General features: G+C 45.3%; 1 protein-coding gene across 2 annotated transcripts in view; it reads left to right on the top strand.

The window, feature by feature from the left end:
* Positions 1–22528, top strand: part of PAPPA (pappalysin 1) — a 554424-nt gene that overhangs the window by 306039 nt on the left and 225857 nt on the right. For both annotated transcript variants that reach the window (XM_075324089.1, XM_075324088.1), the window contains exon 8: positions 15610–15738. In XM_075324089.1, coding sequence (XP_075180204.1) covers positions 15610–15738 — 129 coding nt within the window. The remainder of the gene's footprint in view (positions 1–15609; positions 15739–22528) is intronic.

The raw sequence follows: 22528 nt of genomic DNA, 5'->3' as shown, positions 1-22528 counted from the left end.
CGACGCGTTTCGGCTATGCCTTATTCAAGAAGTATAGAAGCCTTGAATACATAACAGAGGAAACTTCCTTAATTATTTTCATATGGTCTCAGCGCTCCTTGGGATACACCTTTTCACACTGGCACATTTTTAGAGAATGTAGGGGCAGAGACTCTGATTCCAGTCATTTATTTCTAAATTAAAATAAGTAAAAAAATACCATGAAGGTAAGAAGAAAAAAAATAACGCGTTTCGGCTATGCCTTATTCAAGAAGTATAGAAGCTTTGTTTACATAACAGAGGAAACTTCCTTAGTTATTTTCATATGGTCTCACACCTTTTCACACTGGCACATTTTTTGGAGAATGTAGGGGCAGAGACCCTGATTCCAGTCATTTATTTCTAAATTAAAATAAGTAAAAAAAATACTATGGAGGGAAGAAGAAAAAAACGAAGCGTTTCGGCTATGCCTTATTCAAGAAGTATAGAAGCTTTGTTTACATAACAGAGGAAACTTCCTTAATTATTTTCATATGGTCTCAGCGCTCCTTGGGATACACCTTTTCACACTGGCACATTTTTAGAGAATGTAGGGGCAGAGACTCTGATTCCATTCATTTATTTCTAAATTAAAATAAGTAAAAAATACCATGGAGGGAAGAAGAAAAAAACGACGCGTTTCGGCTATGCCTTATTCAAGAAGTATAGAAGCTTTGTTTACATAACAGAGGAAACTCCCTTAATTATTTTCATATGGTCTCAGCGCTCCATGGGATACACCTTTTCACACTGGCACATTTTTAGAGAATGTAGGAGCAGAGACTCTGATTCCAGTCATTTATTTCTAAATTAAAATAAGTAAAAAAATACCATGAAGGGAAGAAGAAAAAAAACGACGCGTTTCGGCTATGCCTTATTCAAGAAGTATAGAAGCTTTGTTTACATAACAGAGGAAACTTCCTTAATTATTTTCATATGGTCTCACACCTTTTCACACTGGCACATTTTTAGAGAATATAGGGGCAGAGACTCTGATTCCAGTCATTTATTTCTAAATTAAAATAAGTAAAAAAAATACCATGGAGGGAAGAAGAAAAAAAACGACGCGTTTCGGCTATGCCTTATTCAAGAAGTATAGAAGCTTTGTTTACATTACAGAGGAAACTTCCTTAATTATTTTCATATGGTCTCACACCTTTTCACACTGGCACATTTTTAGAGAATGTAGGGGCAGAGACTCTGATTCCAGTCATTTATTTGTAAATTAAAATAAGTAAAGAAATACCATGAAGGCAAGAAGGAAAAAAAAAAACGACGCGTTTCGGCTATGCCTTATTCAAGAAGTATAGAAGCTTTGTTTACATAACAGAGGAAACTCCCTTAATTATTTTCATATGGTCTCAGCGCTCCTTGGGATACACCTTTTCACACTGGCACATTTTTAGACAATGTAGGGGCAGAGACTCTGATTCCAGTCATTTATTTCTAAATTAAAATAAGTAAAAAAATACCATGGAGGGAAGAAGAAAAAATAACGCGTTTCGGCTATGCCTTAATCAAGAAGTATAGAAGCTTTGTTTACATTACAGAGGAAACTTCCTTAATTATTTTCATATGGTCTCAGCGCTCCTTGGATACACCTTTTCACACTGGCATATTTTTAGACAATGTAGGGCAGAGACTCTGATTCCAGTCATTTATTTCTAAATTAAAATAAGTAAAAAAATACATGAAGGCAAGAAGAAAAAAAAAACACGCGTTTCGGCTATGCCTTATTCAAGAAGTATAGAAGCTTTCTTTACATAACAGAGGAAACTCCCTTAATTATTTTCATATGGTCTCACACCTTTTCACACTGGCACATTTTTAGAGAATGTAGGGGCAGAGACTCTGATTCCAGTCATTTATTTGTAAATTAAAATAAGTAAAAAAATACCATGAAGGGAAGAAGAAAAAAAAACGACGCGTTTCGGCTATGCCTTATTCAAGAAGTATAGAAGCTTTGTTTACATAACAGAGGAAACTTCCTTAATTATTTTCATATGGTCTCACACCTTTTCACACTGGCACATTTTTAGAGACTGTAGGGGCAGAGACTCTGATTCCAGTCATTTATTTCTAAATTAAAATAAGTAAAAAAATACCATGAAGGGAAGAAGAAAAAAAATGACGCGTTTCGGCTATGCCTTATTCAAGAAGTATAGAGGCTTTGTTTACATAACACAGGAAACTTCCTTAATTATTTTCATATGGTCTCAGCGCTCCTTGGGATACACCTTTTCACACTGGCACATTTTTAGAATATTTCTCCAATTTTTGGAGGTTTTTTTTCCAGGATCCTCTTTTACGGCCATGGAGCAGATAGACAAACATCATATCCTGCACCTGTTTTGTAAACAACATTCAAAAATAAACATTCCATCCATTATTATTATTTGTTCTTATGAAAACAAGAGACAAATAAAAAAAAGGAATGAAAAGCATCATGATGGAAAGGCAGAGCTGGGATGGGAGGGAGAGAATGCTGGACCGTGTCCTAAACTGACCTCAGCAGAGCTGTAATAAGAGATTCTGGTAAACGTAAAATGAAAAATCCCAGGGGAGCCCGAGAGTAAGAGAGGGAAAGAAGAGGAGGAAAGAGAAGCAGTTAGATCTTCAGGAGTATAATATCCTGTGAAATTGAAAGCAGCCGCTATTATCACTTCAGAGTAGAAAGAAAGCTCCAAGTGATGTTGTAACATAATGCTTTTATCAATCAGCTCTGCTGTGCAAATAGATATGACATTCTCAATGAGCACATTCTCTTTCAGTCAGATGGAAATCTCTACTACACAACCAAATACTGGATCCCATTACCCCAGCCAGAGCATAGCAGAGACCAGAAGTTATTGTTTACAGCAGGAGAAAGGAATCGTACACTAGAAAAATGACAAATTATCTGCAGTACCTGACTCACGCCACTGACCCGGGGGGGGGCGCTGTTTCTGGAAATTGCTATAATTCTGTTTTAAAGAAAAAAAAATAAAAAGATATATACAGTGGAACCTTGGATTACGAGCATAATTGGTTCCCGGGTTTTGCTCTTACCAAATTAAGGCTACTTTCACACATCCGGCTTGAGCTCTGCGGCTCAATCCGGCTGTGAAAACTATGCAACGGATGCGGCGAAAACACCGCATCCTTTGCATAAGTTTTTACATGCGGCCCGTCCGTTTTTTTCCGGTTGCGGCATGCTACTGAGCATGCGCAGTGGAAAAAACCGCATGCGGCGGCCGGATGCGTTTTTTTCCGCATCGCGCCGCATCCGGCCTCCATAGGTATGCATTGAAAAATGCGCCGCAGCGGCCGGATGCGGCGCGATGCGGTGTTTTTTGCCGGAGCAAAAAACGTTGCAGGGAACGTTCGATCCGGCCGCCGCATCGGCTAAATCTGCCGCATGCGGCAAAAACAGGACCGAACGCAAGCCCCTGCGGCACAATACGGCACTAATGTAAGTCTATGCAAAAAAAAACGCAACCGGCGTTACAAAAGCTGGTTGCGGTTTTTCTGCAGAACGCCGTATTGTGCCGCAGAGCAAAAATCCGGATGTGTGAAAGTAGCCTAAGGCCACTTTACACACAGCGACATCATGAAGCACCCGCCCCCGTCGGTTGTGCGTCATGGGCAAAACGAGGCCGGATGTGTGTCACGAATTCCGTGACGACATCTCGTTAGCAATGTCGTTGTGTACTCACAGCAAAAAAGGGCAACCAGTCCAGTTAGCATAGGCCAACACATCTAATGCACAAACAGGATGCAGACAAACCTCTCAACATGATGGACACTTCACAGGTGCAAGGTAAATTGCACACTAGTGGCGCGCATAGGGCACTGTTCACACTTGCATGCGCATGGTGTCCAGCCAGCAACCTATTACCACGCCCTTACTATAAGGCTATGTGTCCACGGTAGAATGTACCTGCGGATTTTTCTGCATGAAAATCCGCGACTTTCGCGGCAAATCCGCACCCGCGGATTTGCCGCGGATTTGCCGCGGATTTTGATGCGGATTTTTTTTTTCCCCCATTCTATACCCAAAATCCGCACCAAAATCCACAACAATAAGGCTATGTGCCCACGCTGCGGATTTTGCGCGGATTTTGCCGCGGATTTACCGCGGATTTTCCGAAAATCTGCAGCAGCGGCACTTCCAAGCCATTTCAATGGCATTTTGGAAATGCTGTGTCCATGCTGCGGAATTTTCCGCGGCGGATTTTCCGCGGATTTTGATCCGGAAAAATCTGCAGCATGTCAATTATTGTTGCGGATTTTGGTGCGGATTTTGGGTATAGAATAGGGAAAAAAAAAAATCCGCATCAATCCGCGGCAAATCCGCGGTAAATCCGCGGCAAATCCGCGGCAAAAATAAGGTGCGGATCTTGCCACGAAAGTCGCGGATTTTCATGCAGAAAAATCCGCAGGTACATTCTACCGTGGACACATAGCCTAATTGACATGCTGCAGATTTTTCCGGATCAAAATCCGCGGCAAATCCGCCGCGGAAAAAATCCGCAGCATGGACACAGCATTTCCAAAATGCCATTGAAATGGCTTGGAAGTGCCGCTGCTGCAGATTTTCGGGAAATCCGCAGTAAATCCGCGGCAAAATCCGCGGTAAATCCGCAGCGTGGGCACATAACCTTAGGTAAGTACTTAAGTACTATTACACACAATGTCGTTGTGTGTAAAGCGGCCTTTACTCTTATATCAAAGCAAATTTTCGCATAGGAAATCATTGAAATGCAACCAATTCGTTCCACAACCCAAAAATATTTACTGTATTTATACAAACCTATTACTGGAATACAAAAAAAGTACTGTATTCATATACAATTATTACAGTCACTAATACAACATACTGTATCAGTAAAAAGCATATAAAGCAAATTAAACTGCACTTTAGCTTACAATGGAATTGTTGGTGTGCGAGAGGTAGAATATAAGCAATGAGCTATACTGGATATCAGTAAGATAGTACAATACTGTATCCACAAATTAGGTTATAACAGCTAAAACGTAGCAGACAATGGAAGTTATTATTTACAGCAAGAGCTGAACACAAGAAAAAAAGAATGTGCAGCATTAGAAAAATTACAAATTATCTGCAGTGACCAGGACTCTGACCAGTGACCGGGGGGCGCTGTTTCTGGGAATAACTATAATTCTAATTTAAAGAATATATATATATATATATATTATATATATATATATATATATATATATATATATTATATATATATATTTATCTTTTATTTATTATTTTATTTATTTTTAAAAAAAACAAAACTATATTAGAGTGTAAAATGTAGCAGACACTGGAAGTTATTACTTACAGCAGGAGCTGATCACACAGAAAAAAGAACTGTGCAGCATTAGAAAAATTACTAATTATCTGAAGTGACAGACTCTGACCAGTGACCAGGGGGGCGCTGTTTCTGGGAATTGGGTATAAATAAAATATAAAAATATATATATTACATATGTATTAAATGCTATATTTGATTACAACAGCTACAATATAGCAGATACTGTAAGTTGATTGTTTACAGCAGGAGAAAAGGAATTGTACATTAGAAAACTTACAAATTATCTGCAGGTAAAATATATCTTTGTACCGTGTTAGCCAGTGAGATAACAAATTGTTTAAATGAACTGAAGCCCTCAGTGGTTGATACTTATTTGAATGGCTAACTGAAAAGATGGTAATAATAAGCAGCTTCCAGAACTCTTCTCTCCTCTCTCTCTCTTCTCTCTTCTCTCTCTCTTCTCTCTTCTTTCTCTCTCACGTCTCTCTCTTCTCTCTCTCTTCTCTCTCTCCTCTCTCTTCTCTCTCTTCTCTCCCTCTCCCTCTCTCTCTTCTCTCTCTTCTCTCTCTCCTCTCTCTTTCCTCTCTACTCTTCTCTCTCTTCTCTCTCTTCTCTCCCTCTCCCTCTCTCTCTTCTCTCTCTCTTCTCTCCTCTCCTCTTTCCTCTCTACTCTTCTCTCTCTTCTCTCTCTTCTCTCCCTCTCCCTCTCTCTCTCCTCTCTCTTCTCTCTCTCTCCTCTCTCTTCTCTCTCTCTCTCCCTCTCCCTCTCTCTCTTCTCTCTCTTCTCTCTCTCCTCTCTCTTTCCTCTCTACTCTTCTCTCTCTTCTCTCTCTCTTCTCTCTCTCCTCTCTCTCTTCTCTCTCTCTTCTCTCTCTCTTCTCTCTCTTCTCTCTCTCCTCTCTCTTCTCTCTCTTCTCTCTCTCTCTTTCTCTCTTCTCTCTCCTCTCTCCTCTCTCTCCTCTCTCTTCTCTCTCTCTCCTCTCTCTTCTCTCTCTCTCCTCTCTCTTCTCTCTCTCTCCTCTCTCTCTCCTCTCTCTTCTCTCTCTCTTCTCTCTCTCTTCTCTCTCTCCGTCCTCTCTCTTCTTTCTCTCTCTCCTCTCTCTTCTTTCTCTCTCTCCTCTCTCTCTCTCCTCTCTCCCTCTCTCCCCTCTCTCTCCTCTCTCTTCTCTCTCTCCTCTCTCTTCTCTCTCTCTCTCTCTCCTCTCTTCTCTCTCTCTCCTCTTCTCTCTCTTCTCTCTCTCTCTTCTCCCTCTTTCTCTCTCTCCCTCTCTCCTCTCTCTTCTCTCTCTCTCTTCTCTCTCTCTCCTCTCTCTTCTCTCAAATTCAAATTCAAATTCAAATATGCTTTATTGGCAGGACCAAAATACAATTAGTGTTGCCAAAGCAAGAGAAATACAGTAAGTGTGGTGGGAGGGGGATCAGGGTTATGGGGAGTTGGGGGGCACAATTTGGGCTCTGACAGTCCATTTAGGGGTCTTAGGTTCCCCTCAGCTTATGACATGTGGTGACATATTGGGCGGCGATCTCCACCATTGATTCCTCTTCCCCCAGTAGGAAGCGGAGTTTCATGTCCTCATCCATGGATGGAAAGCCCGGGCTATGGGTGGTAAATTTCTGGAAGTGGGAGCCCCTCACTGCTGAGTATTTGTCACAGTGCAGTAGGAAATGCGTCTCGTCCTCCAGAGCCCCCTGCTGGCAATGCTGGCACAGTCTGTTCTCCCCGCGGCTTGTATGTCTGTCGGTGCCGCCCTGTTTCCACCTCTAGGCTGTGGGCACTCAGTCTGTACAGGCTCAGGGGTCTGCCTGTCTTTGGGGTGGCGTAGCCTTTCCAGATATGGGGCCAGAGTGTAGTCCCTCCGCAGTGACCGGTAGATGGTGAGTTTCTGGGAGTTCTCTAATTCACTCTTCCAGTCCTCTATGTATTGCATCTTGCAGCTCTCTGAGATCTCTTTTATTTGGGCTTTTGTCAGGGGGTGTTGCTGACTTTGGCTGGGACTGGCTGCCGGGGTTCCTGGCTTGCTCTGGGCTCCGGCTCAGCAGGGCTCTCTCTCTCTCCTCTCTCTTCTCTCTCTCTCCTCTCTCTTCTCTCTCTCTCCTCTCTCTTCTCTCTCTCTCCTCTCTTCTCTCTCTCCTCTCTCTTTTCTCTCTCTCTTCTCTCTCTTCTCTCTCTTTCTCTCTCTCCTCTCTCTTCTCTCTCTCTCCTCTCTCTTCTCTCTCTCTCCTCTCTCTTCTCTCTCTTTCTCTCTCTCCTCTCTCTTCTCTCTCTCCTCTCTCTTCTCTCTCTCTCCTCTCTCTTCTCTCTCTTTCTCTCTCTCCTCTCTCTTCTCTCTCTCTCTCCTCTCTCTTCTCTCTCTCTCCTCTCTCTTCTCTCTCTTTCTCTCTCTCCTCTCTCTTCTCTCTCTCTCCTCTCTCTTCTCTCTCTCCTCTCTCTTCTCTCTCTCTCCTTTCTCTTCTCTCTCTCTCTCTCCTCTCTCTTCTCTCTCCTCTCTCTTCTCTCTCTCTCCTCTCTCTTCTCTCTCTCCTCTCTCTTCTCTCTCTCTCTTCTCTCTCTTCTCTCTCTTTCTCTCTCTCCTCTCTCTTCTCTCTCTCCTCTCTCTTCTCTCTCTCTCCTCTCTCTTCTCTCTCTCCTCTCTCTTCTCTCTCTCTCTTCTCTCTCTTCTCTCTCTTTCTCTCTCTCCTCTCGTCTTCTCTTCTCTCCTCTCTCTTCTCTCTCCTCTCTCTTCTCTCTCTTTCTCTCTCTCCTCTCTCTTCTCTCTCTCCTCTCTCTTCTCTCTCTCTTCTCTCTCTTCTCTCTCTTTTCTCTCTCCTCTCTCTCTCTCTCTCTCTCCTCCTCTCTCTTCTCTCTCTCTCCTCTCTCTTCTCTCTCTTTCTCTCTCTCCTCTCTCTTCTCTCTCTCCTCTCTCTTCTCTCTCTTTCTCTCTCTCCTCTCTCTTCTCTCTCTCCTCTCTCTTCTCTCTCTCTCTCTCTTCTCTCTCCTCTCTCTCTCCTCTCGTCCCGGATCCGACTCCCATTTACATAGCCGCGGATTCCGGATCAGATCTGGACTTCGGCGGCAACACGATCCGGATCTGTCGGAACCCGGATTATAGCCGATCCGCTCAACTCTAGTCTCCTCAGATTTTGTGTTATATTGAGCTGAAGAAGAGACCTGAGTAGTCTCGAAAGCTTGCGACAAATTATCTGCAATAACTGACTCACACCACTGACCAGGGTGGCGCTGTTTCTGCAAATGGCTTTAATTCTAATTTAAAGAAAAAAGAAATAAGATGAAAAATGTTATATATATAACACTTAAACAACACAATGGTATTTTAGTGTTCCCTTTTTCCTTTTATTTTGTTGAGCAGTATATATGTAAATATAAATTATTGTTTACAACAGGAGCTGCACACAAGAAAAAGTTAATGTACGGCGTTTGAAAAGTTGCAAATAATTTGCAGTGACAGACTCAGACCAGGGACAAGGGTGGCACTGTTTTTGGAAATTGCTTTAATCCTAATTTAAAGAAAAAAATATATAAATAAATAAATAAATTAATAATAATATAAATATTATAAGTATAAATATATTTATTTAAATATAGTAGTCACTGGAAATGGTCTTCCAACAGTCTTGAAGGAGTTCCCAGAGATGCTTAGCACTTGTTGGCCCTTTTGCCTTCACTCTGCGGTCCAGCTCACCCCAAACCATCTCGATTGGGTTCAGGTCTGGTGACTGTGGAGGCCAGGTCATCTGGTGTAGCACCCCATCACTCTCCTTCTTAGTCAAATAGCCCTTACACAGCCTGGAGGTGTGTTTTGGGTCAATGTCCTGTTGAAAAATAAATGATGGTCCAACTAAACGCAAACCGGATGGAATAGCATGCCGCTGCAAGATGCTGTGGTAGCCATGCTGGTTCTGTATACCTTCAATTTTGAATAAATCCCCAACAGTGTCACCAGCAAAGCACCCCCACACCATCACACCTCCTCCTCCATGCTTCACGATGGGAATCAGGCATGTAGAGTCCATCCGTTCACCTTTTCTATGAAGACACGGTGGTTGGATCCAAAGATCTCAAATTTGGACTCATCAGACCAAAGCACAGATTTCCACTGGTCTAATGTCCATTCCTTTTGTTCTTTAGCCAAAACAAGTCTTTTCTGCTTGTTGCCTGTCCTTAGCAGTGGTTTCCTAGCAGCTATTTTACCATGAAGGCCTGCGGCACAAAGTCTCCTCTTATGGAGTCTGCAGACAGATGATGTAGCCTCCCATGGTGAGGCAGGCCCAGGGGCTCGGGTGAGAGGAGTAGCGGGTCTGGAATAACACAGGCTGAGTCCAAAAGTCATTTAACTGGTTTTTACTCACTTTGATGTTGCTGTGAGCTTACCCGAGTGTTGCTGTGATGAACCAGATAGGACCAGGGGCTCCTTCAGGCCAGTCTGCGGGTAACAGGTAGCTCACCTTCCTAGCACTCCTGTGTTCGGATAACCCCCTGACCTGAAGTACCATGGTAGTCTATCGAGGGAGTCGCTACTGCCTTTTCTCCCCTGTGTTTGGCCCGTTTGCCAGCAGCGTAGACCAGGTGAGATGGCTTCAAGCTCTGTCTCCTTATGGGTCCCTGCATTGCTGCTGAGGCTCGGACCTGTGAGGTTGGTGAGGTACCTGTAGTTCCCCTCACCGGCAGGTTTAGCAGGTCGTTAAACAGGATTCTGCTCTAGGGACCTGTACCCCGTACGTGCCTAGTCACCAGGAGCACCTCTTTACTCTGACTACCAGGTGACCATTCTCCCCCGCTGTCACTACACCGCACAGGGTCTGACTAGTGTGAGTGCGCATATCTGCTCGCGACCTCCTCGCTCCACCACCAGACTGTCTCTCCTCTCTTCCTGACAACCTCTGCAATTTAGCTCTCAACCTCTCCGCTCCACCCCTTGATGGGATTTGAAAGCTAGCCCCCTCTGGAGACTACCCAAGGGTCCCATCTACTGGTGTGGGAAACCTGGTTGCTATGTGTCTGTGCGTATGTCGCGGGCGGGGAGGAGGCCGCCGCCGCTGCGCTCTCGCTAACGCTCGGGTCCAGCGCTGCTGCTGCTGCTGCTCGGTGGCTAGAGCGGTGGGCCGGATCCGGGGACTCGAGCGGCGCTCCTCGCCCGTGAGTGAAAAGGGGATAGTTTTTGGTGTTTGGGAAGTCAGTCCGTGATGCCACCCACGGTGTGTGGTGAGGTTGGGACACCACCGCTGCTCTGGAAGTGGATCCCGGGAGCGATGACAGGGAGCAGCCGAGATGTTTCTCTCCCCTCCGTGGGTAGGGGGTTTTTGGTGGTCCCGGGGCCCAGTGGGGGTAACTGGAGAGTGGATGGCAGGGTTTGGTGAGGTGCAGGGTCGCGGGGGCAGCGCGGTGCCAGACGACACGGTGGTACTCACTCAGCTAATAACGTATACGGAGTCTCTGGTAAAACAAACGGCCGGATGGACGGGTCCCGCAGCCGGCTGCGGTGGTCACTCCCGGTAGGTTGGCGGTGACTGCCTTTCCCTGCACCTGTAGTGTGTTTTCGGCCCCGATGGCTTCCCACCGGTAACCCGCTCCCCAGCGTGGATAGATGCCGAGGGAGCCTCTTTTGCCCGCAGGCTCTGGCCCTGGGAATTGTAGCCTTGGCAGTGACTGTATTTCCCTTCATGGTTGAGCGGTTGCCTTCAATCGGGTCTTTGCTGCTGGGAAACCCCGGAGGTTCCCGTCGCTAACGGATTTGACCGGTTTTACGGCGACTCCAAGCCTGGTCGGGGTCCGTAGGCCCTGCCGGATGGTGCTGGCTTCTCTTCACTCCCCGGTTCGGTACCGGCGGGCCACCGCCCGTCCCCGGTCCTACGGTTCCACGTCGATCGGCCCCTCCTGCAGACGGTCACCACCGTCTGCCAACCTTGCTCTCAGGTGCCCGGGCCACGTACCCGGACACGGTCAGACTGCTCCTCTACTACTACTTCTTACTCCTTCCCTTTCACTCTCTCTAGCTCTTCTCCTGACTGTTCCCCTAACTGTTCTGACTTTCCCGCCTCCAAGACTATGAACTCCTCAGTGGGTGGGGCCAACCGCCTGGCTCCACCCCACCTGATGTGGACATCAGCCCCTGGAGGGAGGCAACAAGGATTTGTGTGTGACTGATGTGCCTAACCAGGGTGTGGGGTGTGTTGTTGCAGTACCTGTGACGTCCTGGCTTGTCCAGGGCGCCACACGTACACACCTCATTCTGGCCCTTAGGATTACCTGGAAGCACTGTCCCAGCATGGGTGCAGTACTCAGTGGTGCCTGACCGGGTCAGGGGCGCCACATATACATTTTACTTACTAATTGCATGGACACTTGTCACAGTATTTGTGATTAGAAGGTCATGGCGATTTGCAGATTGCAGGTTCTCTTAACATGAGAGGACTTAATTTGATGCTGGACTCCATTTAGCTGTAATCTCAGCTGCTTCACCTTGCTGCACCTTCCCTTCATTAGTTAAACTGACTTCTAGCTTTCCCATATGCCAGTGATAGTTCATTCTATACTGACCAGTGAAGAAGTTGTCTCTGGAGATGCGGTGAAGTCCCTCTCTGGAGAAGATTTGGAGTTTTTTTTTAATTGGTCTCCCTTGTTTGTCGACCTTCCCTCATGTTGTCCTTAAATTAATAGTAAGACTAGTGTCTTGCTGGTCAGCTCACTAGTCAGGGTCAGCCAGGGCCTATGGACATGATTGAGCACAGGGGGAAGGACCCATCTAGGACAATAGGAAGCTTAGGGATCAGTCTCAGGTAAGTTAGGTGGTGACCCCTCTCCCCTCTCCTTATCGCCAAAGCCTTCCTTTACATCTTCCCTGGTCTACAGATTGATTTCTTTTTCATGGTACCAGACAAGGGTTATATATAAGAACTCAGACGTTATGAATAAATGTAAAGTGGTCAGTTGAAGTTGGACAGATTTAATTTTTTTTTCAGACCGACATTTTTATAGTCTTTAGGGTAAAGAAAAGTGAGAAATTAGTGAAAATAAGTAAAAACCTGAACATCACATCCATTTTTGGTGGGTGAATGTCCCTCTATTGAGTAATTTGTTATTTTTACAACCCCTAATCATGTAAATATATTAAATTGTGGCTCCGGAGACGTTTCTATTCAGTCACTGGGCTATTCGAGAGGTTGAGCATTCCAGTTCACCCCAAGATTGTATATTTTTATGTCAGGGCATTTTCTTCAGCCTTTTTATGGACCTTCCTTTGTTAACAAGTTCATTGTCATGCTCAAAGAGGAAATTATCTACATCAAGTTGTTGCCAGACAATTGGATTGTTAAGGCCCCGTCACACTAAGCAACATCGCTAGCAACATCGCTGGTAACGAACAACTTTTGTGACGTTGCTAGCGATGTCGCTGTGTGTGACATCCAGCAACAACCTGGCCCCTGCTGTGAGGTCGTTGGTTGTTGCTGAATGTCCTGGGCCATTTTTTAGTTGTTGCTGTCCTGCTGTGAAGCACAGATCGCTGTGTGTGACAGCGAGACAGCAACAACTAAATGTGCAGGCAGCAGGAGCCGGCTTCTGCTGAGGCTGGTAACTAATGTAAACATCGGGTAACCAAGAAGCCCTGTCCTTGGTTACCCGATATTTACCTTTGATACCAGCCTCCGCTGCTCTCACTGCCAGTGCCGGCTCCTGCTCTGTGCACATGTAGCTGCAGCACACATCGGGTTAATTAACCCGATGTGTGCTGTAACTAGGAGAGCAAGGAGCCAGCGCTCAGTGTGCGCTGCTCCCTGCTCTGTGCACATTTAGCTGCAGCACACATCGGGTTAATTAACCTGATGTGTGCTGTAACTAGGAGACTGGGGGCTGGTCACTGGTTGCTGGTGAGCTCACCAGCAACTCGTGTAGCGACGCTCCAGCGATCCCTGCCAGGTCAGGTTGCTGGTGGGATCGCTGGAGCGTCGCAGTGTGACAGCTCACCAGCAACCTCCTAGCAACTTACCAGCAATCCCTATCGTTGTTGGGATCGCTGGTAAGTTGCTTAGTGTGACTGGACCTTTACTCCATGCATCCCAACACCATGAATGACAGCCCAGACCATGACACCCAATAAATTCAGTCTTCCTTCATGATGTTCTACTGATCCTCAGACCATTCCAGATGCTTAACATTGCCCATTGTCATCATAAGCCTTTATGTAAATGCTCAGAAAACAAAAAACTAATCCAGGATGCTCCTTAAAAAACAAAGATGTAGTTACGGGACGGGTAAAGCTGAATCTAGGGTGTGGTGCCAAATACACCAGTAATTTAGAAGGCTCATTGTAGATGGAGGTCATCTTAAACTTTAAGAGTTTGTATTCGAAACTTGAACCTTCATGTTGGACCTTCATAGTCCAACTTTTCAGACTAGTGTGGAACATCCATGTTGTCAACATTTTTGCCCTTTTTGGACCCCATGCCCATTCCCGACACCACCTAGACACCAAGGTTCAGCCTATTGATGGAGCATACAGTAAACCTTCATAAGATCTGATATTCTGGAGGTTCCAAGAGGTTTTTGCAGTGCCTAAGATATTCTCTAGCTCTTCCGAGAGTCCAGGAAGGCTTCCCCTTTTTTCCAAGAGTTTCCTGGACATTCTTGGAGAGTTGGAAAGTATGCCTTGTGCCACTCCCTACAAACATATCTTTCTAAGGCTTGTAAAGTTGTAAAGGCTAGTGATTGTTGTATTGAAGGGCAGTTGTTTCATGCTGTGCTCTTCAGCACCGGGTGGTCCTATTCTGTCAGGCTATGTCGCCGACCACTTTGCAGCTGTACTGTTGTTGCTCCTAGATGTTCCTTCCTCGTAGAATTTGATGAATGGACACATTACAATGAAGGCATCCTGTGACATTGCACGTCTAGAGAACTTGCATGGCTACACATAGAGTTTGCTTTATTTTATGCAGCTGTTGGCTGCGATGGTTGAACCCGTTCTTAAGATGGGATGCCAAAAACCTTGTAGACATACAATATGGCTGCTGTCCTTCTGGGGTATCTGCTTGTGTTTTACTGGATATTCGACATATTCAAGGTTGTGAAAATGACTCAATAATGAAACATATAATCTGTATTTTCAATGCATTTATAAAAGCTGGTAAATTGACTATCTGCATGGTCTATTTAAGCAATTTTCCTACTCTAAATGTAATATCTCAGCAGGTTTTTGCTAAGTAATCTGAGAACAGCATGATGTAAGGAATGAGACTCTGATTCTAGCAATATATCACTTAATGTCATGCTAGGTATGGGGAAGTACCAAGCGAGCAGTGAAAGGTAAGGGAAGGGGCCCCTGTGTCTCCTGACTCCTGACCAAACCAACTGTTGGTCCCTGGGTTCCCTCACCACCCTAGATAGGTTCCACACCTATGCGCCGAGCCAGATACCTGACCCTAGGTATACTTAGTACTGGACCCTAAATAGGGAATGGGTGGGATGAGCTCTTTGTTAACCTCACTAAATGCTAAAAGAAGACACAAGGAGGACACACAGGGGAAAAGCATGAATAAGTATATCCACAGATGATTAAGGTAGAAGTCAGCAAAGCATCAGCAACAATACTGCAGATGAAAGCAAGCCACCTGCTTGCAACCAGAGATAGAATTAACTGAATAATATCACCAGGGAAGAAGGGAGTATTTAAACGCCAAGAGAATACTGATGATCAGCAGCTGGGTGGAAAGTGAGCTCCTGCTGGGTCCAAAAGGGAGAGATGTGAAAATCCAGCAGAAAACTACCTAGTACACTAAATACTGACAGCAGGAACAATGGAAAGTCAGGGAGCATTTTGTGCAGCCAAATGCTGTGACCTTCTATTGCCAGAAATCACATGACTGTCTGTCACCCGTGACACACGAGTGACACTTAGTTTACTGGTTGTAGCAGTTATGACATAATCCCAGCTTTCACTACTGCAGATCTAGCAGAGCTCAGAATGCTGAGCTGTGTCTAACCCCTGATTGACAGCTTTCTCTGTACACTGTGCATAGGCAGATCAGTAGTGTAGGCATGGTTGGACTAGGAGGCACAATACACCTAGTCCTGTTGTGATAATCATCTGTTAATAAAACTGTAATTTATTTTTTAAACAACAGCACACATCATAGTAAGAGACACTTCTCTGGACTAAAGGTCTCAGCCCCAACAGAATGCTGCTCTCAGTTAACATAGAAAAAACCTGCTGATAGAATCCCTTGGGCTATTCACTTTTCATTTGATAGGGCCTGCAGTGCACATGTCACATTATATAATATTTATGTTTTGCAGAGATCTCAAACATGGACGTGTCTACAAATACCAGATTGTGACTGTCACTGCCAATGGAGAAAGCGAGCCGTCACCTGAACTGGTTTATCATCATGGCAATGGATACTGCGGGGATGGAGTAATCCAAAAGTAAGAGGTCCTTAAAGGCTGGGACATGTTTCAGAGGTAGCCATTTATCTTGTCTGATAGCCCATGGATTAAGGTCCTCATTGACCAGGGATCTTCTCCAAACCTTCTAAATTAACCAAAATCATGGTCTAATGCTTGTCACGCCCCAGATCATAAGCTTAAGGGTGTTTTCCACTTTTTGTAAAAGGTTCTATGAAATGGAACCCCCACCAAAGAGGATAACCCCTCCACTAAAGAGGATAATCCCTCCACCAAAGAGGATAACCCCTCAGCAGATCATTGTCCATCAGGGAGCTACAATCTCCTAAAATACCACTTTTTTGGGGGGTTTACATATCCAGACACATTGGTGCACATATGGCCCCCACTGTATCATAATTGTAATGTTATATGACAAATATTCAAAAGAATAGCCGACTCCTCCAATTTGGAGCAGATCTTTACATTGACTCTTCCCATTCAATAAAAAATGGGTCTTGAGCAAAGTACCACCCTCTATGACATCTATATATCGGTAATGGGGAGACAAGGATGGTACAGGGGCTCATCGGCTGACCCTAAGACTGGGGTCCCTGTGCTGTCCCTTATCCCGACGGTAGACTTAAAGGTAGTCAGGGTCGAGCCTCCAACATGGCCCTGTCTCCTGTCCTGGCCCTGAAGCCTATGTCCACACCACCCAGGGAACTGACCGGGATGCAGTCCCCCAAAAACCCCACCAACACAGAACAACAAACACACCTAAAACATGCACCAGGGGATAACCAAAGGTGAACAGTTAAAGGTATTAAGAAAAAAAGAAAAGAAAGTAGAATAAACAACTTACAACAATCACCAAAAACAATCACAGCAGAAGCAGTAAGAGCATGTCCTCTCTGCTCCTGGGCTAGTTCCTAACTGAATAGAATAACCAGCAACCTCCCCAGGAAGCAGAGAGATTAAATATAACCCGGAAGTGCTAAACTGACGGCAGCTGAGCAAGTATGCTGCTGCACAAGGGAAGGGATTAACCCTTAAATGCTCAAAGGAAAAAAGCAACGTTGAAACGTGCATGGGCTCATATGGTAAATGAGAACATTAATCCTGAGCCTGTCCTTATACACGTGACAATAGCCTAATGAGGCAAAAGGACAGGAATAGTCCTAATGGACCACCCCTTCAAATAAAGTAATTTAAAGAGTAACTGTCATTTTATTATTCCATAGATCACTAGGATACATGAAAATTAATAACTTAGTCATATTTCTTATTAGAGAAATTTGCTTCTTTCTCCTCCTGGACTGATCATTCATTCTCAAAATTCTCAGTATATGGGTAAAATCTGTTTTCAGTGAATACATATTTTTCAGTTACTCAGATAGGAGATGACAGTTGGTGCTCATAAAGTTCTATGGAGAACTGTAACTCTTTTGAGATCAACTTGCAGCAGGATGTTTGTGCCGGCCTCCAGCTCCTCCCTTATCCATAGAAATTTTAAAGCACCAAGTGCAATCCCCTATCTCAGAAATGGGATCTATCTTCACGGATTAGATTTTTCCCATGAAGGAAGGGTTAAAGATCAGTCTAGGAGGAGCAAAAAGCAGATTTCTCTGATAAGATGTACTACAAAGATGCTTCTTTCCATGTGTACGGTAATTTTTTTAAATAAAAATTAAAATTATGGTTACGCTTTAACCCCTTAACAGCCAATGACATGCATGGTACGTCATGAGCAGGTATCAGTTTCCGCTTCATAAAGTACCATATGTGTCATAGATTAAAACTGTCACCCATTTCAGAAGTCCCTGTTCACTGGTCGCTATATTCGGTAAATCTGACTGACCAATCACAGCATGATCATGCTTGAAGTACTGAAATATCAGCACTTCCCGCATAATAACTGCAAGACAGCTGACAGACAACTCCCGGTGTAACAGCCACAGCCAGGCACACACTGCCCCTAGCTAATTACCCCCAAATATGCTGCTATCAATAGCAATCACAGCATTTAGAAGGTTGTGGGGGAGGGGGCTACCTCTCACCCCCATCGGCACCCCTGTGACAAAATCACAGAGAGCTACTGGTTGTCAGGGCAAACAATGACCTAATGGTGTGCCAGGTATAGTGGTCTGTTAGACCCAGCCATAAGGCCACTTTAGGGTACCTTCACACTTGCGTTGTTTTCCTTCCGCTACAATCCGCCCTTTTGGAAAACAGCGGAATCCGTTAACGGATTCCGCTGTTTCCCATAGACTTGTATGGTTGACGGATTGTACCAAAAGGACCTGCGTTGCTTCCACTGGGAGACGCTCCGTTGCTTCCGCCCAGCGGGAGGAACGCAGCATGTAACATTGTTTTGAGCAGCGGAATCCTCTGGATTTCACTGCGCATGCTCTTTTTTTTTGTTTTTTTTTTAAATCACAAACTTTATTTTGGCTCGTGGTGGCCGAACGTTCAGCTGAGCGCCCGGCCGTCGGCAAGTGACAGCGCTCAGCTGATCACCCGGCGGCCGGCTGCAGGGAGTGATCAGCTGATCACCAGGCGGCCGGCTGCAGGGAGCGATCAGCTGATCACCAGGCGGCCGGCTGCAGGGAGCGATCAGCTGATCGTTCACAATAGTCTGCCGCCGGTAAAACTGTAAAAAAAAAAATCAAAACGGATTCCGTTGTTTTGCAGCATCCGTTGCATCCGTTGTGCCACTATATGCAGCACATCCGTTGCATCCGTCACACAACGCAAAGCAACGGATACCGTTCAACGCAAGTGTGAAACTAGCCTAACACACAGAGATAAATCTTTGGCAGATCTGTGGTTGCAGTGAAATCATGGACATATTGTTCCATTTGTACACAGTCACAAACCTGGCACTGATTGTCCACAATTTCACTGCAACCACAGATCTGCCGCAGATTTATCTCTGTGTGTAAAGTGGCCTATAGGCAGAGTCTAAAGCCTGCTTTACACCAGGCAATCTATCGGGCGATAGATCGTCGGGGTCACGGTTTTTGTGACGCACATCCGGCATCGCTGGCGATGCCGGCCTGTGTGACACCTCCTAGCGACGCAGTATCGCTCACAAATCGTGAGTCGGGTACTGCTCGTTAGGTTCCATAATATCGGTTACTTTAGTCGCCCATCGTTTCCGTGGTAGCACACATCGCTCCGTGTGACACCACGGGAACGATGAGCAGCTCACCTGCCTCCCGCGGCCGCCGCCGGCTCTATGTGGAAGGAAGGAGGTGGGCGGGATGTTTACATCCTGCTCATCTCCGCCCCTCCGCTCTGATTGGCCGGCGGCCGTGTGACGTCACTGTGACGCCGAACGTCCCTCCCACTCCAGGAAGTGGACGTTCACCGCCCACAGCGAGGTCGCACGAGAGGTAAGTATGTGTGACGGGGTTTAGTAACTTTGTGCGACACGGGCAGCGATTTGCCCGTGACGCAAAAAGGACGGGGGCGGGTACGATCGATTGTGAAATCGCACAATCGGTCGTACCGTGTAAAGCAGGCTTAAGAGACGATCTGTCAGTGTAATCTGACAGATCTCATGTATTACCAATATATGTCTATTGCAATGCATAGGACAAGTGATCAGAAGAATAAAAGTTAAAGTCCCATAGAAGACTACGTTGAAACAGAGCATGTAAAAATGGCAAAACATAAAAACAATTATATAAATGTGGCATCCGTGATCTCATACTGACCCTAATGTGGGCTTTACACGAGACGATATATCGTGTGATATGTCGTCGGGGGTCACGGTTTTCGTGACGCACATCCGGCATAGCGCACGACGTCGAACGATGAACACAGCGTACCTGCGTCCCACGGCACCCGCCGGCTTAATGGAAGGAAGGAGGTGGGCGGGATGTTTACATCCCGCTCATCTCTGCCCCTCCGCTTCTATTGGCCGGCTGCCGTGTGACGTCGCTGTGACACCGAACGTCTTTCCCACTTCAGGAAGTGGACGTTCGTCGCCCACAGCGAGGTCGTCTGGAAGGTAAGTGCGTGTGACGGGGGTTAAACGAGTTTGTGCGCCACGGGCAGCGATTTGCCCGTGACGCAAAAACAACGGGGGCTGGTACGATCGCTCGTGCAATCACACAATAGATCGACTCGTGTAAAGGAAGCTTTAAGGGGTACTTTGCACACTATGACATTGCAAGTGCGATATTGGTGGGGTCAAATCGAAAGTGATGCACATCCGGCATCGCTGTCGACATCTGAGTATGTGAATCCTTCTTACTACGATTAATGAACGCAAAAGCGTCAAAATCGTATGATCGGTGTAGTGTCGGTCATTTCCATAATTTCGGAAGGACCGATATTACGATGTTGTTCCTTGTTCCTGCGGTAGCACACATTGCTGTGTGTGAAGCCGCAGGAGCGAGGAACATCTCCTACCTGCGTCCCGGCTGCAATGAGGATGGAAGGAGGTGGGCGGGATGTTTACGTCCCGCTCATCTCCACCCCCCTGCTTCTATTGACCGCCTGCCGTGTGACGTCGCTGTGACGCCGCACGACCCGCTCCTTTAGGAAGAAGGCGGGTCGCCGGCCAGAGCGACGTCGCAGGGCAGGTAAGTGCATGTGAAGCTGCCGTAGCGATAATATTCGCTATGGCAGCTATCACAAGATAACGCAGCTGCGACAGGGGCAGGGACTATCGTGCTCGGCATCGCTACCATCGGCTTGCGATGTCGTAGTGTGCAAAGTACCCCTAAGAATAAAGCTGTCTTACCACTTTTACCACACGTAAAATCTGAATTGCTGTTTTTTGTTTATTCTGCCTCCAAAAAATTTGAACAGAAACTGACCAAAACATTATAAAATTCTGGGAAGCACCTAGGGGTTAAAAGTGCTCACCACACCTCTAGAGAAATTCCTTGAGGGGTTTAATTTCCAAAATAGGGTCACTTGAGAGGGGTTTCCACTGTTTAGGCACATCAGGGGCTCTGAAAACACAACATCACATCCAACCAATTGTCAAATGGCGCTTCTTCCCTTCTGAGCCCTGCAGTGTACCCAAACAGTAGTTTTCCACCACATATGGGGTAGTGGCATCCTCAAAAGAAATCGCAGATAAATTCCTTGAGGGGTTTAATTTCCAAAATAGGGCTACTTGTGGGGAATTTCCTCTGTTTAGGCACATCCGGGGCTCTGAAAACACAACATCATGTCCAGCCAATTGTCAAATGGCGCTCCTTCCCTTCTGAGCCCTGTCGTGTACGCAAACAGTAGTTTTCCACCAAATAGGGGGTATGAGTGTACTCATAAGAAATTGCACAACAAATTTCATTCTTCATTTTCTCCTGATACCCTTGTGAAAATTAAAAATTGGGGCAAAAGTAAAATGTTCATATTGCCTTAATTCCTTTATAGCACGTACACAGTTAATAAACTTCTTGGATGTGGTTTTGAGCAGTGTGAGAGGTGTAGTTTTTAGGATGGTGTCATTTTGGGGTATTTTACATCATATAGGCTCCATAAAGTCACTTCAGATGTGATGCGGTCCCTAAAAAAAATGGTTTTGTAAATTTTGTTGGAAAAAGGAGAAATTATTGATAAACTTTTAACCCTTCTAACTTCCTAACAAAAAAAATGTTTTAAAATTGGTGCTTATGTAAAGTAGACATGAGGGAAATGTTATTTGTTAACTATTTTGTGTGGTATAACTATCTGGTTTAAGGGTATAAAAAGGAGAAAATTCCCAAAAATTTTATTATTTTGCCAAGTGTTTAATAAATAAACACAAATAAAATTGAGTAAGCTTTATGTGATGCAGTCACTACTTATGTGCAGAATGGACAGAAGAATAGTCAGGAAAGCCGGGGTTTGGTAACGGGAGGACATATATGAGCACAAAGAGTAAACAGAGGTGTAGTCAGGTCAATATTCGAGGGTGAGTAATCAAGGAGAGCACATAATAGGTTCAGGGAGAAAACAGAGACGTGGTCAGGTAACAGTCCAAGGTCTTTTTCTTTTCTTTTCAATGTTTTATTTAAATTTTAATATAAACATATAGCCCATTAGAGCACTTTTCAAAATAAAACATTATATATCATAGACAAAAAATCGTGAATACAGGAATATAGAAATTACAGCCGTGTCACTCAAAAAGTCAGAGTTTAGCCTCAGCCTCGTGGTGGCCCAACCTCTCCACTTACATTAGTCCGAGGTCAATAGGCAGGAGGTCATGACTGGAACAGGGAGCAGGTAGAGAAAAGTCAAATAACAATCCAAGGTCAGAACACTAGCAGAGGCAATAGCACAACAGCAGAACCAGAAAATACAACTGGCAAAGTTTTGGGTAAGCATGCTCAGTAAGAAGCCTGAGAAATTACCAGTAAGGAGGAACACCTGAGTAATCAGCACTAAGGCCTCTTTCACACGTCCGTGTCTCCGGTATGTGTTTCATCCATTTCCTCACGTACCGGAGACACGGGCACACATAGACCCATTAAAATCAATGGGTCTGGGCTCACGTGCGTATTCTGCTATGGACTGTGTGTATGTGTGGAGCATACGTGTGCCCGTGTGCTCCACACGTACACATGTCCGTTTTTTCTCCGGCATCACGGGTGTCACACGGAACACAAACGCATCACATGTAACGCAAACGGACCACACGGATGTGTTCCATGTGACACGCACCAGAGAAAACACATGTGTCTGCGAGAAAAAAAAACTTTACTCACCTTCTCCAGCCCTGCAGTCTCTGCTGCTGTCACTTGCTTCTGACCACCGCTCATTATGCTTATTGCATAATCACTTCACTGTGGCTGGAAGCAGCAGCAGTGGGGACTCGGCAGGACTG

Source organism: Anomaloglossus baeobatrachus, chromosome 9 (genome assembly GCF_048569485.1).
Source record: "Anomaloglossus baeobatrachus isolate aAnoBae1 chromosome 9, aAnoBae1.hap1, whole genome shotgun sequence".
In the NCBI taxonomy this organism is placed as follows: domain Eukaryota; kingdom Metazoa; phylum Chordata; class Amphibia; order Anura; family Aromobatidae; genus Anomaloglossus; species Anomaloglossus baeobatrachus.
The sequence above is the reverse complement of the archived record's forward strand: the minus strand, read 5'-3'. Positions and strand labels throughout refer to the sequence as shown.